Raw genomic sequence first — 19670 nt, 5'->3', positions numbered from 1 at the left:
CCTTACATTATCAGCTTCAATTCTTTTTGACTCTTGTACTACTTCTGAAAAACACAATTTTTTACATTTTTATATAATTCCCACATAAAGTATTATTAGTTTTATTTGCATTTATTTTTATTTATTTTTATTTTTGAGATATTTTTAATTTACATTACAGTCAAATGCTTTCTGCTCCACTAAATAAACAGCTCAACAAATTAAGAATTAAAAAGACCGTAGTTCAATAGGAATATAGACAAGGACTATAAAAAACAATCCAATGCAAAGATGTCACTTTCATATATAGTAACTTTTAAAATAGTCACAGATCATGAAAACCAGAGTAGTGTATCATTCTTAGTGATCTTCTTGAGAAAGACTTAAAATAAAGCTCGACAAAACACACTACTTCTGCAGCAAAACTGATATACACAGGAATTTGTTTTTTTCTTTTTGTTTCTTGATTTTTAAAAAATTTTAGCTCCCATACACAAGGGAGAACATGCAGTATTTGTTGGTATCAGGCTTTTGCACATAAAACTGTATATTTTTCTGTAGGTGCCACTTGCACTCCACACATTTTGATGTCGTTTTGAAATACTTTATAATTTCTAATTGTGTTTTCTCTTTGATTCACAAATGATTTATTACTTTCAATTGCATTTTTAATTTTAAAGCTTTTGGGTGGGGGCAATAGCTGTTGTCAATTTCAATTTTTTTTTCATTATGATCAGAGAATTCAACCTATGTGCTGGTAGATCATAAGGATTTGCTGATATTTACTTTGTGAACTAAATCATGGTCCCTTTAAAAGATTCATATGTAATTTATCTAATGGGGAATATAGAGTAATTATGTGTAGCTTTCACAGAGTTCCAAAAGGCAATTAAATAATCTTGTTTATAGTACCTTTACATCTCTTTGCTTGATTTATAAATGTTTTTAAAAGATATTGTAGGCCGGTGCTGCAGCTCACTAGACTAATCCTCCGCCTGCAGAGCCAGCACACCGGGTTCTAGTCCCGGTCGGGGCGCCGGATTCTGTCCCGGTTGCCCCTCTTCCAGGCCAGCTCTCTGCTGTGGCCGCGGCGGCCATTGGAGAGTGAACCAACGGCAAAGGAAGACCTTTCTCTCTCTCTCTCTCACTGTCCACTCTGCCTGCCAAAAAATAAAAAATAAAAAATAAAGATATTATAAAATCTGTATTACTGTAGATATGCTGGTTTTCTTATTCTGACACATTTGTCTTTCTTTTCCTTAGGTTTTTTTGCTTCAACCTTGCAAATTTCCAATTTTTGAATCTTCCTGATAACTTGTTCCTTTGGTTCTATTATGATGACTCTTATCCCTAATAACTCTTTTTTGACAATTTAAAGCCACTTTGATCATTATTAGCAGCAGTTCACTAGCTTTCTTTGGGTGGGAGTTTCTCTGGTATATGTTTTCTCATTCTCTCACTTTCAGCTTTTCTGTTATCCTATGGTTTGGCATTATTTTGTGTAAGTTAAATATAGATGGCTATCTTTGCTAAACATGTGTCATTCAATATAAAAATCATTGTTACCTAAATGGAAATTTTAACCTGTTTGCATTTATTACAAAGACTGCCTGAAGCAAAAGTAGTGCACATCCAATATTTAAAATGCCTCTTCTTTTGTCCAGACTCCTTTACAGGTAGGTTTGTGCACCTGGCTCCTCTTGTCAATGGACTCTGACCAGATGTGGCTCATGCCATGTGAGTCAATGTGGTAAGAGCCATTACACTTCTTCCTTTTCCCTCTTCCTCTGTTAGGACAGTCTTACAGCTGTGTTGTGATACAAGACGTAAACTTGAAATGTGTTCAGCCTCTGAGATTTAATGGGTTATTATTGAGGCAGCCAGCAATATGTACCCAGAATGCTGTATCTGGACTTCATTCAATCACTTTCTTGTGCTTTATATTTACCATGAGTTTTTGTTTGTATGTTTGCCTTTTATAGAATTGATTGAAAAGCCTCGACCCCTTCACACATTGGTGTTTCTTCCTGCTTATTTGGAAAGTATAAACATTTGTAATGATACATTTTTTGTGTGTCAAATTGGCTAAACTCTCATACCCAGTTTTTGGTCAAACAGGTTTAGATCTTGCTACAAAGATACTTTTAGATATGCTTAATAATTAAATCAGGAGACTTTGAATAGGGTATCCTCCATCAAGCAGGTGAACCTAATCCAATCAGTTGAAGGTCTTAGAAGAAAAGACTGAGGACCCTGTTGAAGAAGAAATTCTGTCTCTGGACTGCAATCTTGATTTCTCTAGTCTCCTGACCTGCTGGCCTGCCCTGCACATTGGACAGATCCCACAATGATGTCAGTCGAGTCTTCAAAATCTGCAAAATGTGTTTTTGTACACTTATTCGACTGGTTCTATTTCTCTGAAAAACTCAAAATCCTGTTATTTTTATTCCTCCATAATTATCTTCATTGTTTTTCTCATCTCCTATTTATTGATGTTTATTTACTTAAAAGGCAGAGTCCCTGGGAAGGAGAGATGGAGAGGGAGGGACAGAGAGAGAGAGAGAGAGAGAGAGAGAGAGAGAATCTGCAGCTTCACACCCCAAACATCTCCAACAGCCAGAACTGAGACAGGCTGAAGTCAGGAGCTCACAACTCCACTGCTGGGCTCTCATGGGGAGGCGGGGGCCCAAGCACTTGGGCCATTATCTGTGCCTCTCTGGATGAGTTAGTGGGAAGACGGATCACACACAGAGTAGCTGGCACTCAAATCGGCCCTCTGATATGGGGACTCTCATTGTAGGCTGCCAGGCTGTACTGTCAGCCTCCAAGACTGTATGCTAAATAAACTTCTTGATAAAGTACCCACTTCCAGGTATCTGGTTATAGCAACAGAAAAATACTACCCCATATTCCATATTATTATTCTGTTGTACTTTCATTCTACTTTGGTTTTAATTCCACACATTAAGTAATTATTATCATTCCTGTTTCACAATGCTTCCTTAGATTTATACATATTTGCTGTTCTTTGTTCCTTTTGCTTCTTTAATCTTGCTGGTCCTTGATTTTGTTGACATTTCTATTGAAGTATAATTTATAGTAGCTCAGTCAATGATGTCCACTTTATAGTGAACGGAGAGTATTTTATGTAGTAGTTCAATGCTTCCTTTCAGGTTTTTTTCCCCTCACTGATCTGCCACATAAGAGTAAATTTTCAAAAATCAACCGTATTTCTTAGACCATTGGCCCTAAGGCAAGAAAAAGCTCTTTCTGAATTTCTGCAGATTTTTATTCTACTCATATAGCAAATGGACACTGGGAAGTTATTTACAAGAGCAGTTCCTGTATTTATTGGGATAAATAAAACCTAAAGATTTAGGAATATTCTCTCCTTGTAAAATATCCTTTTTTACATCCCTGGCCCCCTTTCTTCAGTTTGTCAAAAGTTGACATCTGCCTACACAATATTCTTTGCTAACTCTGTCACTATTATTGTTTCTATAACAACATGTGTTCCTTTGAAACTGCCTTTATGTTCTCTAGTGTTTTATATTTCCTAGAAATGCCTGAGAAAGAATCACAATTCCCAAGAAATATGGATAATTGAACTTGGAGAACAAAGACAAAGGCTACATTGTGCACTAAAGTTGAAAGCCAATGTCTTGATTCACTTGATGTGCCAACTTGACTAGCCACAAGTACCTGGATTAAATATTAATTCTGGGGCCAGGGACTGTGGCATAATAGGTAAAGCCCCCATCTGTGGCACTGGCATCCCATATGGGTGCCAATTCAAGTCCTGGCTGTTCCACTTCCAATCCAGCTCCCTTCTGATGGCCTGGGAAAACAGTGGAAGGTGTCCCAAGTCTCCTGGCTCCTGGCTTTGGATTGGCCCAGCTCTGGCCATTGTGGCCATTTGGATAGTGAACCCAGTGGATGGAACATCTCTCTCTGTCTCTCCCTGCCTCACCCTTCTCTGTGACTCTGCCTCTCAAACACATCTTTGAAAAAAAATTATTTTTGTGTTTGTCCCTAAGGGTGTTTCTGGATGAGAGCAAAATAGATTGTTCTCAATGTGGCTGTGTACATGGTCCAATCTGTCGAGGAACTGAATAGGACAAAAAGTGGAAGAGGGAGGAATTTGCCCCTTTTCTGGAACCCTTCATTTTATCTGAGCATGCCTGGACCAGGATTGAATCCATTGGCTCCTCTGGTTCTCAGGCCAATGAACTAGACTGAACTACACAACTGGCTTTCCTGGGTCTGCAGCTCACCACCCGGGGGTGTTTCCAGGCTCCTTAATCAGGAGTCACTCCCTCAATCCAAATCCCTTTTGGTACCCACCCCATTAGATACCCATTTGTCTCTTGCTAGCTCTATTCCACAGTAGGATCCTAGTACAGCCAGAATAAATTACTTTCAATTTCTAATACTCATTCCTAGTGAAGATCTAATGAAATACTGAGAAAAACTGTGAATTTGAATTCAAGGCTAGAGGGTATTAAAGAACAACATGAATGTGTATGTTTGAAAGACAGAGACAGGAAGTTTCTGACAATAGCAGCATCTGTAAGGCGAAGAAGAGGGTACAGAAGAAATAGGAAACCTCTAGTTGTCATGGAAATGAGCCATTCATATTTTTGCATGTACAATACCAAAGGAAGTTGAAGACTGCCAAAATATCCCACATGGAAACCAAATTAACACATTCCTTTGACTTAGAGAAGGAAAGGAGAAAGGGGGAAAAGGTAGGAAGGAAGGCAACATCTCAGAATAGATGGAGGTTTTTAATTTTTGGTAGATCTTGGTGTCAGCATTGTATTTATTTTAGAGTCAGAGAGAGAGAGAGAGAGAGAGGAGAGAGAGAGAGAGTCTCAGAGAGAGAGAGAGAGATGGGTGTGGGTGGGGAGAGGACAGTAGAGAGAATCAGAGAGAGCTCTCATCCACCTGTTCACTTCCCAAATGCCCACAGTATCCAGGGCTGGGCCAAGCCCAAATGATGAACTGGGAACTCCAGACAAGTTTCCTACATGGATGGCAGGGATCCAACAACTTAAGCCATTATCTGCTTCATCCCAGGGTGTGCATCAGCAGGAAGCTGGAATTGGGAGCAGAGCTGGGAATTGAACCTAGGCACTGTGATAAGGGCTGCAGGTGACCCAAGTGGAGATCTAACCAGTAGATCAAATGCTCACCCCAGTGTGGTGACTTTTATATGATGATTCTTTTACTTTCTATACATTTAAGAACCAGAATTATGGATTTCATCCCACCTTGCCCTTATGTATGTTTGTTTGTTTGTTCACTGTGCTGTTTGGATACACCAGATTAAAGTGTACGGCATCTAAGTCATTTCCAGGGAAAGAGCCGGAGGGCTCATATCCCAGTGTCACTGACGCTGCTTACTGCCTCCGGTGGTCATTCCAAGGATGTGACAGCAGAATGAAATCTTTGTGTTCACGAATTTGTAAAATCTGACCTGGCTCATAACCTAGGATCAAGTCAGTTATAACGTGGAGACTGAAAAAAAAAATGTCTCTGTTGTTTTAGGGTCTTTGATAAGATCACAGGAGCTCATATTAGGAAAGAAATTACTGCATCTTCATATATCATCATCTAAAAAAGTACTATATTTCATTTTTCCTTGTCCTTGTCCACCAAAGAAAACATTAAATGAGATACTATAGAGAGTTATTCAGGAACACAAGCACTTTCCCCAGTCAACACTAATAATGTCTGTTTTTTCATAATGTCTAGGTTCTTAAAGTAATATTTCATCCTACTAAGAAAAATATATATGCAACATGAGTAGCTATTAATATTTACATAGGAATACTAAGCTACAAACTTAAATTATATAACCTCCTCTGGCTTATAAAAGACCAACCAGTAATTAAGATGCCTGTGTTTTATATCAGTGTACCTGGGTTTGATTCCTGGCTGTGGCTCCTGACTTTGGCTTCCACTAATGTGCAGCCTGTGAGGCAGCAGGGATGAGTCAAGTGACTGGGTTCCTGCCACCCATGTGGGAGACTTGCATTATGGATTTTGCCATCAAGTTCAATTTTATCACAAGGAGAGTAAGTGCCTGAAAAAAATCTCACCATCAGATATAAGTTTGCATTGTGTTTCTGTCTCCTGGCTCTGGCCTCAGTCCACATCTGGCCAGCGTGGGCATTTGGGGAGCAGACGTGAGCTTTTCCTCTCTCTGTGTTGGCCTCTCCTCTGGCCTTCTCTAGCTCACAGTAAAATAATTAAAAGTCAACTTTCTTTTTAACTGTATTCCTGGCAACTCCATTCTTGATTATCTGTGTATTTACACATAGGAGGACTTGAATATATTTTAAAAAGTGAAGTTGCTTTAAAAATGCTGCCTCAATTATGCCTCAGGTCATTCCCACCATCATTTCTTTCTTTCCCTAAAATGTTTTCAGTGTTTTCTCAAGCTCTCTCATCTGTATTTTCTTCACAGTGGTAATAATTGTGGTTTTCTTGTGTGTCAAGCAGATCTTTTGTTCTCGCCCTGTAAATGCTCACTGTGTTTCTTGTATTTTCTAATTCATTAAGAACATCCGTGCTTGTTTGTAGCATTGGACTCAAATGAGCAGAGAACTCTTCTGTATTGTTATCCTTTCAATTCTTTCCTAGATATGTAATAAACTTAATCTCACCCTTTTGTGCTTATATCTCCAACAACAATAGCAGATCTGATACGTATGGTGTGTTAGTCCTCTGGGGGTAATTGTTCGACTTAATGTTTGGCAAATATATTTCTTTTCTGCCAAGACAGAACTACATTATAATGACCACTCAAAAACTAAAGCTCTCTTTCTTCTTTTGATGAAACACAAACATCCAGCAAGTGTCCTGGGATAAGCCAGTCTTTGTATTTCCTGTAGTCATTTAATAAATCAGTGATTCTCCCTCACAGTTACCTTGTAATTTTGTAGACTTTTAATTCTTTATACAATGCTTGTGGAAACAGAGAAGAAATAATGGTAACAGGAGACATGTTATAATGCATGGCAACTCATGCCAGTTCTCTGAGGTTGATGAATCATGTATAAGCTTTGGTGGTAAAGAGAAATACCAGCACATTTCACATTGGCAGAAAAATCAGTTTCTAAGTTTAAGGTGATAGTATTAAGTGTGGGTGAAATTAAACAGTTCTTAACATAAAGCATTAGAAGAAATTTATAAAGAAACAATAGAAAGACTTTCACTGGTACCAAATATTGAATATAGGCATAAAAGGTGCCAATTCTAATGAAATTTATTCATCCATTCACTCATTCATGAATGCCTTCTATTGCAAGGCACTGTTAGGCATTGAAAACGAACACCCAATAAAGCATAGGTTAGATTGGTGAATTTAGAAATTAAGGTTTTTGAAAGTTATCTGTAAGAAGATAGGTAAAAAAGTCTAGATTTGATTTGAAAATTAATTCATATTGAAAGGGTAATTGGGGGCCAGCATAATTGGTAATTGGGGGTAGCGTAGCTGGAAAAGCAACTGCCTGTGATGCCGGCATCTCATATGGGTACAGGTTCAACTGACTGCTCTACTTCTGAATCATCTCCCTGCGAAAGCACCTGGGAAAGCAGCAGAAGACAGCCTAAGTGCTTAGGTCCCTGCCATCCATGTGGGAAACCCAGATGAAGCTTCTGGCTCCCGGCTTCAGCCTGGCACAGCCATGGCTGTTGCGGCTATTTGGGGAGTGAACCAGCAGATAGAAGATTTCTCTCTCTCTCTCTCTCTCCCTGACTCTGACTTTCAAATAAATAAATAAATCCATAAAGCAAGGATTAGTGAACATAGGAAAACTCCTGCAACAATCAAGTCAGTATTTTGAATAAGAAGCAAAGAGAACACATGGCACCTGCAAAACTCATTCCAGAGAAACCAGAATGGCAGGAATTGCTGAAAGAATGTGGTGTTTTCACTAATGACAAAATAAAGCCCTAAGAGTACAATAACTATTTCTAACATTCCTGAGATCCATGAAAGCATTCTTGCCTAAAACCAAAGCAAAGAAGTATTGTTGTTTCTTTAACACCATTATTTATGCATATTTCATTCACAGTCATTCACTCTATTTTTTCCCCTGAAATTCTGATTTATTTGGTAGATTCTCTGTGAAGCAAAAAGAGTAACTGTTTCTATTGAACACTTTCTCACAGTGTGCTTCCTATGAGATATTTTGGGCATAAAATAGTGTTATCAAGGTTTGTCCCACAACTTATTTAACAAATGTTGTTCCATATACAAAGGACAGTTTTTTTTTTTCCCTCCCACAATTGGAGATGCTTAAATAATGTAATACAAATAGGAACCCATAAACTCTGAAACACTAGCTTCAAATGTATTTTGAACAATGACTACAGTCAAAGGTTAAGGGCTTTTCAATTTGTAAAAATGGTATAAATAGCTTAGGAGTATTTGATCTGACATGTTTTGTAAATGTGCATTTACAGTCAAATTTAATATATGAGAGTACTTTAAAAATATGTAGAAAAAAAGAATTAAGAGATACTTCCTTTTGATACAAAAGAACACTTGAAATCCAAGCACAATTTTCTCATAATAACCATTTCCCACAAACATTTTGAAGTCCCCTTGTATCATCAAGGGTGTGAATTTTCAAGATTTTTTTTTTTTTTACTTTTGGAATAATGATGGGCATATTTCCATGCACAGCAGATCCTACGTGACTGTGCTTATCTTGTGAGTTTGGGGCACAAATCTGCTTGGTATCTGCCTTAATTTTTAGAACCTTACAGTGTAAATGGCAGGTGACTGAGAATAGAGTTCTGCCGTGATTACAGAATATTTAGAATTTACCTTTGATTACATGTAAAAGAGACCTTCAAAAATAACTCAAGACAACTATTCTGATTTACTAGGATTTTCCAGAGCTCATTTATATCTAATAATTTTAAGCTAACAACTTGCTCATAAAGGCTGACCTCTGTTCTCAGCACAATATGTGATTTGTTCCTTACCAGCTCTATAGCTTCCTGTGCAAGATCTTTGGCTTCTTTGGCAACTTTCTCAGCTTCATCAATATAGTCCTTGATATTGCTGTAAGCTTTGAAGGCAGCTGTGGCATTGAAGGAGATGTTTTTGGCCTCATCAAGGATTCTGTTGGGATGACCCAAAAAGGAGGACATCAGGGCAGTTACCACTCAAAGGAAAAAAGTCTTAGTTGTAACAAATATGGCCAAATATCCAAACGACCATGGCCAACATGACTGTGATAATTCCAAAGCCTAGTGAGATATCTATTTTACTGTGTTGTGCTGTCATTTGGAACTCAAATCTGCATTCCTAAATAACTCATCTAGAAAATTCTAGCAGCATATCTTAAATGCCCGTAGCATCCTCCAAAGCCTCTGCAATCACATGTAGCAAACAAGAACATGCAGTGAGACAATCCTTTGCAAGATCCCTCAAATCTACTAAGGGTTTCAGAGCACTTGTACCACATTACTGGAATGAATTTCATAGGATCTCTCTGGGGGAGATGCACTTCTTAGAGGAGAAGGTTGAGTGGCTTGTTTCAGGTCACATGACCAACACATCCCTAATTAAGGACTTGGAGCCTGGATCTGTGGATTCCTAGCTAAAGACCCCATTCACCATTCTTCACTCTAAATTTACAAAAGTTCATTATAAAATGAACTGTGCATGTAGCAAGGGTATTTAGACATGAATATTTCCTTTGTATCAATGAGTATTAAATAGAGAGACATAGCTTTGCATGTAGAATATATTAAACAGATTTATTTAGGAAAATTATGCTTAGAACTAATAGCAGCTGTTTGTGATATGATGACCACAAAACTATAGGGGAAGCATAGTAGTCATACTTACAAGGCTATTTACAGGTCAAACACGCATTTCCTTCCTGCTTCTCTTTCAACCCATGTAACAATCCCAGTTACGGCATGCTGTTACTGATGGGGAGAATGTAGTACCTTCCCAGAGTTTGAAATGGCCAAAAGAATTTAAACTGTACATGGGGCCATGTTATGAAAAGTTAGCCTTTTAACAATAATTTTTTTATTCCATTAGAAATATATAACTGAAATTTGAAATAGACTGTATGCTTATATATTATTATTTAAAATGCTAATAAGGCAACAACTGTGCTTTCCAATGAAGAACAGAAAATAATTTTTTCTAAGTGTAGCCTAAGGATATGTTCATTTCCTACCAAGCCATATTTGAATCCAATTTTAACTGGGACTTTTGATACTGCTCCAGTAGAGCTTTTCCGAGACCCTCTAATTAGGCTCCTTTACAGAGAAGCCATGTAGCGCATATGTTCCTAGTTACAATCAAGACCTGAAAATGATTCCCGACATTTCTGCCCGGGAAAACTTTGGGACAAGTAGCAAGACACACAGACATTTCCAACAACAAATGACATACCCATCGAGGACGGCAGATGAGTCATTCAACTGTGCCGCGTGGCTCTCAGCCTGGGACACCTTCTCAGCAAGCTTCCTGTCCTTTACTTCTTGGGAGAGGCCATCTATTTTATCCTTAAGCTCCTCAGACATTGATGGTAATTTTGTTTGAATGTCTTCAACATACTGATATATAAAGAAGAGAGGGCATTTTAAGCAATTGAATCCAGGCCTCTTCTAATTTACTAATTTCTCTGTGAGACAATTACACATACTTAGTGTTTTATGAAATTTCAAATTTATTAGCATGGAAAAAAAGAGAACAGAGAATAAAATCCATTACTTAATGAATGAGATTAGGAGCTTTATGAAGCCAATTTACACCAAGAAGAACTTATTTTTTTTTTTAGAATTGTTGCTTCCTTGGCATAAATGCACAAATGATAGTCATTAGGGTCTTAGAGCATTTGCATTTTTATTACCATATATCACTCTGTGCAATGCACTAGACAGTATGTTAAAAGTGTTCATAGACTTACATTTCTCTTCTGACTACTGTTATATGAATACTGAATTGTAAATGCAGTTTCAGGAACAAAACATGTCTTTTTTTTTTTTTTTTTTGACAGGCAGAGTGGATAGTGAGAGAGAGACAGAGAGAAAGGTCTTCCTTTTTGCCGTTGGTTCACCCTCCAATGGCCGCTGCAGCCGGCACATCTCGCTGATCCCATGGCAGGAGCCAGGTGCTTCTCCTGGTCTCCCATGCGGGTGCGGGGCCCAAGGACTTGGGCCATCCTCCACTGTCTTCCTGGGCCATAGCAGAGAGCTGGCCTGGAAGAGGGGTAACTGGGATAGAATCCGGCGCCCCAACCGGGACTAGAACCTGGTGTGCCAGCGCCACAAGGCAGAGGATTAGCCTGTTAAGCCACGGCGCTGGCCAAATGTCCTTTATCACTATTAGAAAAGCACTGGTTTATGTGAGTTTGTGAGTAGCCTCACAAAGGCATTCATGCCTACCGGGTGAACAATGTGATGGGATGTTCTAATGGCTTCCAATAGGCAAACATAGTCACAATAGAATAAGGCCACACTAATTCCCCATCCATAAAAAATTAATATTTGCTTGTGTTACTGAGTTTTCATTGATTTCCCCTTTATGAGAGCCTATGCCATAATGGCCTGTTTTAACTTAAGGTTTTATCACATACTCACATCTATGACCGAGCTGATTTCATCTGCAAGACGGTTGGCTTCAACGAGGATGTCATTCCCCTCTTTCAAAGTGTTCTCAATTTGTCGTTTGCCACTTTCAACAGCCTCCTTCTTCTTCTGTAATTCAGTAAGGATGATACATCAAAAAGTCATTTGGGTAAAGACCTGTCCAGCTCTGTATTCTTGACTTTCCTGAGCTGCCTTAACACAATTGCCCATGCAAGTTACTGTGCATTGACAATGTGGCTAGATGAGAATGATATAAAGTGCTCAGCTAGTTTCCTAAAGTTACTCTATTTAGAGACCTGCACAGGCATTTTCTCCTTCCCATTGTGAAAATGTCATCTCAGTGAAGAAAAGTCCTGTGGTAGTAGGTGAGGAATTGAACTTACACTTAAGGCAACAAGCAACATCCATTTGTAACTAAAATTTCAGAGCTGAATATGTACTTCAGAGCAGGTTGAAGTAGCTGAATTATAATGGAACTGTATGTTGAATCTATACACAAATGAATGCTTTGTGAATATAAGCATAAGAAGATGTATCCTATAGGAGTTCTAGGAAAATCAAAGGAGTGGGATTTTTAAGAGAATGTAGGCAAAGTACTGTTTAAGAAAATCTATGGCATGCAAGAATAAACCTAATAGACTGTTTCTTCGGATGGGAGCAGAGTTGAATTTGTCTTTGGAAATGATAGCTTGTCTCAAAACTACAAGAAACTCATTCTTGGCCTAGAAGAGCAAAATCAACAAGAGAGAGATACAGCTATTTCTGCACCTGGAGCATACCTTGCCTACTTTTTTCCTTTACACTTTTATCTAATTCATATTCTTCCAAACGCCATTTTACCTGTGCGCTTAAATGCATCAATTATAATTTTACATTTTGGCCATTTTATATAAATGATATTGCTAGTTTATATTAATCTAGGTCTGGGCAGTTTTAAGATTTTCTTATTTAATTCAAACAATGCTATGGGTCCTGAGTGTATAACCTTTTAAATAACTAGAAATTGAGCAAGTTAATTCAATGCTCTGAAATGCCACCCACCCTCCAACTTGTTAGTTGGAATCTTCACTTTCAAGGTGATAAGATTAGAAGGAGAATGCTTTGGGAGCCCTCACCCTCAAGAATGGGGCCCTTCTAAAAGAGACTTGAGGGAGTTAATTCACCCTTCCACCATGTGGGTACACAAAGATGGTACCTATGAACAGCAGGTGACCCCTCACAAGATGCCACATCTACCCGCACATTGGTCTGAATTTCCCAGCCTCAGGAACAGTGAGAAACACATTTCTGTTTATAAGCCACTTGGTTTTTACTATTTTGTTATAGAAGCCCAAATGAGTTAAGCCATTGGTGATTTACCTAACGTCACAAAGTAGAGTATACTTGGAGATTTGCCCTTTTATCTACCTAATGACACATCCTGGGGCCTGGGCTAAGAAAGTCTTGTCTCATCTTATTTGGACTTATTTGGACTGGGACAGTGCTAATTTTCTGCTCTCCTGACCTCTTTTACCAATGACTTCACTATGTTGCCAGGTATACTCCTCAGGTCCCTGCCTGTGAGCAGTTCCCTCAGGTCTGCATTTTGCTTCCTATGCCTGTTTGCTCTGCTAGTCACTTGTCTGACAACCTATCACCCATCCTGGTCCCATCTGTCCACTATATTAAAGCTATGTCCAGAGAGTTGTTAAATTGAATCACTGCACACTTACTCCCTATGTAGGACCTCTGTCCTCAATGAGTTGTTCTATGAGAATTAACTGTAAAACTTGTTCTCAAGCAGTTTTTTATATTGTGTGTGTGTGTGCAAATTGGTAAAATCTTTACTTGGTATAGAGTTGGTCTTCTGTGTATAAAGTTAATTGAAAATGAATCATAATGAAGAAGGGGACTGAGAATGGAAGAGGGAGGAAGAAGTAGACTGGGAGTGGGGGAGGGAGGGTGGGTATGGTGGGAAGAATCACCATATTCCTAAAGTTGTACTTATGAAATTTGTACTCATTAAGTGAAATGTTTCTTAAAAAAAAAAAAAAAAGGCTGTGTTCAGCTGATAGGCCTTCCTGTGATGAAATTCCAGTCCTGCCCAATCACAAGTAATGAAATATCGTGAAAATTCTGTAACCTCATGTAAAAAAAAAGTTTTATTTCTCACAATTCAGAGTTTGGCCCATTTACCAGCTTCACCTGGAAGCCTATTAGAAATGCATAGTTTCAACCTCTTCTCCAGAGCTGGTGACTCGGAATCTGCATTTTAATAAGAATCCACATGATTGATATACAGAATAAAATTATACTGAATTATAAAAATTGGCTTTGAACACTGCCTAGCATACCATAACACTGTAGAATTGTCAACTATTATAAATATAGTTTTGTTTTTCTTCCTAGGACTCATTTATATGAATTATATCCTATAGGGTGGCTATGAACTATAGAAACACAGATAACATTGTTTTATTTTTTAGTATAGATTGAGCCATTTCTATTGTTTCTTATAGGACTGACTGAAAACTCAGGTTATTTAATGAACATCAGATACTAATGTATTACAGGTGCATGTACAGAGGGACTGGTGAAAGAGTACAGCCTACTGAACTGCACATTGTTGACAAAAGACAACAATTCGCTATATCACAAAACATCATGGAACAGCTTATGAGCTATACTCAAATATCAATAAATCATTTATTATGTATGATTGCTCCCAGACTCTGGCCATATTAAAAACTCATTTATGGGTTTAGTGACTATCATCCTCACTACAACATAAAAGCTGTACTTTGTATCACTGTACATCTAATACCTAGTACAACTTCCTTGAAGAATGAAGGAACAAAAATGAGGTCCATTCCTGCGGCTTGTGCTGGTGCCACTTGGCTTATACAGCTACTCCCGTAACTAGCTAGTTCAGGTAAAGTTCTGACATGCCACTTCTGCACAGACAACAATTAGAGGGACTGTCCCCAAATCCCTGATTTCAAATTAAATCATACCTTTCATAACTGCCAAATTCAGCCCTTAGTTTTTATATGAACTGATTTAAAATTATACCACGTATAGGAATTCCAAAATTATTTCCTGTAATATGGCTTTTTTTTTATTAATGAGTCAAGATAATTTAAAATGTGGCACCAATGGAAGAGAGGAGAACATGCATGTTAAATGCAGAGCTACATCCATTTCTGTTTCAAGAAACTAATGAGAATCTTTTGTAAAGTTCTAAGGGAGTCACTTTCAGGAGCCAATTGTCATGCAAAGATCAAAACTGCTCTTTATCATACTAAAACAGAAATGATGATTGAAAGATTAAAGGGATTTTAGAGGTGACTAATTTTTGGATTGATGTTGATGGAGCCTAGCTTTGAAACAAGGAAAAGATGGCGATCTAAAGCTATCAAATATGGACAAAAGTATAGAAATAACATAATATTAACTTTATGATACTTTCTTTTAATTAAACATTTTATTTAAATACAGTATACATGTCAAGAAGTGCACATACATGCACAGATAAAGAGCTTTTTGTCCTGTGAACTCACAGGTAACCAACACCAAATTAAGAGCAAAACATTACTAGTACCCCAAGAATCCTCACTATTCTTCATTTATTGGGGGAAAATCTGTTTTTCCTTTGTGGCAGATGCTGCTGTAAGCTCTGGGGATATAGACTGGAAGAAGATCTGCTCCTCTTGGCTTGTTTGGAGAAGGGAAAAAATGAATAGTGAATGAATGTGCCATGTATTTTTAAGTGTTGATGACATGAGTACTACAAAAATAAATAAAGAGAGGGAATGGATGCATAATGTTGTAGAATACCAAATATCTGGAACAGGACTCTTAAACTGTTTAAGGAACAAAAAGGAAGGCCACTGCATAGAGACACTCATTCTTCAAAATATGTCAAAACCACAGTGGCTAAATCGTTCTGTTTGGATATCAAGACTGACTACATTTGTACGTTTTACTTGTAATTAATTTGGTCTTAATGCATGCCCAAGTTCTTCAATTTGGACATCTTTTTCTTTCTGTTTGATGGGTGTTTAGGGAGATGCTGGACTAAATTCTTCAGGCAGGTGCAATAGCAGGCTTCCTGTGTATCCTGTATGTAGCAACTTACTTTGCTTTTTTTTTTTTTTTTAATTTATTTGACAGAGTTATAGACAGTGGCCTCCACGGACAGAGCTGCGCTGATCCGAAGCCAGGAGCCAAGTACTTCTTCCTGGTCTCCCATGTGGACGCAGGAGCCCAAGCACTTGGGCCACAGCAGAGAGCTGGACTGGAAGAGGAGCAACTGGGACTAGAAGCCAGCACTCATATGGGATGCCGGTGCTGCAGGTGGAGGAGTAACCAAGTGAGCCACAGCACCGGCCATTCTACTTTCTTAAATCCTTTGTTTGGCAAGGTCAAATGGTAGACGTTGGGACAGACGATTTTATACATATCCTTTGTTTCATTGAATTGCACATCTCCAGCTCTTCTGCCCATCAGACCCCTGATTCCCTTCTGATTTCTCTTCAGTGCTTAAAATGCCCCTTTAATCCCACCACCTTCCAATAAGCCACATTCAAAACCTTCTATGATCTGATTCCAAGTGCCATTTCTGGAGCCATCTTCTGCTGCAGACTTGTGAGGCTTCCGAATCCATGTGGCTGGCCCGTCTGATCTGTCCTAGATCCCTGAAAATATTCACAGCTCTGCCTTTGTCCTTATGGTGTGATCCCCTTTTGTCAATTTCTCCCAATTTCTGGTCTGATGTGGTCATTTTTGTGATTTTGTTTAATTGAATCTCCTAGGCACTACATATCTCAGTTTTACATGCAGTGAAAGTTTAAAATGTTTGGAGTTTTAGGGATACTGTAAATTCTGTGAGGCCAGGCACCATTTCTATTCAGCCTTAAACACCTGGTTGCCAACCTTGATGGGGAGATGCCTGATCGACATTCACATGTCATCACACCCACTTCCAAGCCTGGTAACACTAGTTTCCAAGACAGAACCAAGCCTCCAGTATACACAAAATATTCACAAATTCCCACAAATATGGATTTTAATCCACTACTCCAAGATTTCAATTGCTTCATACGGTTCTCAGGGGAAAAACCAAATTCCTTATCTCAGTCCCACAATGCAATTCTGTTAAAACACAAGATGCGGACCCTCTTTTGGGTTTTTTCTCCGTCTAGTCATTCACATACAGTCTTCATTCCAAAACTGGCCATCCACTGCATTTTACTCTAAGGTGTCTTATCTTCTTTTCTCCATGCTCTTGCATATGATTTTCATCTCGAATGTTCTTTCCCTTTTATTTCTACTAATCAGTGCCTCCCCTACAATGCCTAGCACAAGTGTCAGGGCTTCTATGAAGCCCTCCCAAAGTCCAGGGAAATATTTAGAGGCCCTCTTTTACATTCCTCCATGCTAATTCCTAAAGCCTAGAGTGGATTTTTTGGTGTGTGTTTGCACTTCTAGCTAAACATAAGTTACTTGAAGCCATCAGATACGGTGTTGTTTTTTTCCTTTCTATCAATGGCTATCAAATGCATACCTGAATCAATGGAATGATTCCTTTTTTTCCCTGAATTCAGGTGTAACTATTCATGCATAAGGATACCTGAACTGAAGTACATGTGCTGACCTGTATTCAGGTCAAACATATACCTGAGTTACTGGTGCGATTTTTAAAATACAGGTTGCTGGGCCTCACTCTCAGAGCTTCTGACTTAATAGACTTGGACCTGAGAATTTGCATTTTTAACAAGTTTTAAGACAATGCTGATACTCCTGTACCAAAGAGCACATAATGTGCACAAGTTTGATGCAGTCATTTTTATGTTTAGCAGACTTCCTGAATGTAGGTATATGAAATTAATTACTTTCATTTTATTTGAAAGGGAGGGAGCGAGGTGGTGAGGGAGAGAGAGGGAGGGAGGGAGAGGGAGGGAGGGGGAGGGGGGGAGAGGGAGAGGGAGAGAGAAATGGAGAAACTGAAGGAAGGAGATCTTCAATTTGCTGGTTCACTCTCCATATGCTAGGAGTGGGCCACACCAAAGCCAGGAGCTGGGAACTCAATATAGGTCTCCCACTTGGGTGGCAGGGAGGGACCAAAATACTTGAGCCATAATCTGCTGACTCTGAAAATCTGCATTAGCAGGAAGTTGGATTGGAAGTGGAGTACCTGGGACTTGAACAGGGCACTAATATGAGATGAGGGCATAACAAGCAGTGACTCACCAGTTGCAGCAAACACCCACCCTGAGCATAGTATTCTTAATAAAAATTACATGATTACATTCTTAAAATAAACAAAAATCACATTTTAGTTGGGAATTCATCACATCATCTTCTTTGTGGACACGGGCACGATGGAGTTATTTATTTTAGAAATGTTCACTATTTGGGGTCAGCACTGTGGCCCTGGGGGTTAATCCACTGCCTGCAGTGCCAGCATCTCATATGGGTGCCAGTTCAAGTCCCGGCGCTCCACTTCTGAACCACCTCCCTGCTAATGTGCCTGGGAAAGTAGTGGAAGACAGCCCAAGTCTTTGGGCCCTTGCACCCATGTGAGAGACCTGGAAGAAGCTCCTGGCTCCTGCCTTTTGATTGGCCCAGCTCCAGCTATTGCAGCCATTTGTGGAGTAAACCAACAGATGGAAGATATTCTCTCTTTCTCTCGCTCTCTCTCTCATCCTTTCTTTTTCTGCCTCTCCTCTGTAACTCTACCTTTCAAGTAAAATAAAGAAATCTTAAAAAAAAGTTCACTATTCAATCAAAATCATAAAATATATCAGTTGTTCTCAAACTTGTACAGGTATCAATTAACCCAATGAGAGTTTTTGAATACAGGGAGCACATGGAATCTGTTTAACAAACAGGTAGGCTGAAACCAACCTTAGTGCACCTACGCAATCTTGTATAATTTGTGCCTTATTCATGTTATATCACTTAGTTTATTTTATGCAGTAAGTTTTTCAGACAAGCTTGGCATATAAAATGAAAATACAAACGGACCACTTAGAACTTTCAGGGCTGACTACATAAGCTTCAGGCATCTCAAGGGATACCCAAGAATGATGGCTCTTGGTTTCAAACATCAGTAAAAAGAAGAAATGGCTGGAAGCACCATTTACTGGGCCACTATAACTCTTCTTGAAATACTTCCCAAATGCTTATTATGCTTTCCACATAGGTAATTTTAATTTCTTAAACCACTGCCATAAAATGGAGAGGTGCACCTCCGGGTAGGTTAGGCCACTGGTGGGGAGGAGGGTGATTCACGCCCGAGCCTGTGATGGGACAGCAGCCCAGCTCCTGCCTCTCACGATGGTGCTTTTTCTTGAATATTGCTAGCGTGTCAGTAGGCTCCAAATTGGTTAAGATTAGACACATCAGTTAGGACAGAAGTGAGCTTTCTCAGGCTTTTACCAGAACGACAAGGCTAAAGTCCAGAAGAGGGACCCAGAATTTAAAAGAAACCACATTGTACTCAACCTCTTACTGCTTAATCCAAAGGAAAATAGAAAGAATGAGCGAATAGAAGAAAAAATCCTGCCTCATTCTATTCAACTGTCATTATCATTCAACAAACATTTTTGAGAGCATGCTAGATGCCAGGAAATGTTGAGTTATGGCTGAAGGTAAAATTGTATGTTATAGGAGATATAGGTTTGCTGCTCTTTTTATACCTGCTGGAGTCAGATACTTTGAAAAAAAAAGCAAAGATAGGTTAGTCTCGGGGAGAAAGCTCTTCAAATGCCAAATCCAGGTGTGTGCCATCACATGTGCTGAGTTTACTCAGAGAATAGAGATCATTTAACCATGTTAAGATTAAGAAAGAAACTGGAAAAAAAAAAAAAAAGCAAAAATGACAGAGGAATGTGTTTTTGTTCCAGACTCTGAGAAAGGTAGACACTACCCATATTGCAAAATTTCCTTCTTTTAAAAATGTATTTTATTTGAGAGGCAGATAGAGAAAGTGAGAGAAAGAAAGAAAAAGAGACTTCCTATCTGCTGGTTCCCTCCCCATATGTCAGGGACACAATCTCCTGCTGCTTCCCACG

General features: G+C 38.8%; 1 protein-coding gene across 1 annotated transcript in view; it reads right to left on the bottom strand.

The window, feature by feature from the left end:
- Window positions 1–19670, bottom strand: part of LAMA2 (laminin subunit alpha 2) — a 698138-nt gene that overhangs the window by 131173 nt on the left and 547295 nt on the right. Inside the window, exons 38-40 of the mRNA XM_062187263.1 lie at window positions 11605–11721; window positions 10415–10578; window positions 8983–9121 (exon numbers count right to left, since the gene is read on the bottom strand). Of these exons, the coding sequence (XP_062043247.1) occupies window positions 8983–9121; window positions 10415–10578; window positions 11605–11721 (420 nt within the window). The remainder of the gene's footprint in view (window positions 1–8982; window positions 9122–10414; window positions 10579–11604; window positions 11722–19670) is intronic.

Source organism: Lepus europaeus, chromosome 3 (assembly GCF_033115175.1).
Source record: "Lepus europaeus isolate LE1 chromosome 3, mLepTim1.pri, whole genome shotgun sequence".
Lineage (NCBI taxonomy): Eukaryota > Metazoa > Chordata > Mammalia > Lagomorpha > Leporidae > Lepus > Lepus europaeus.
This window is presented reverse-complemented; position numbering and strand designations above follow the sequence as displayed.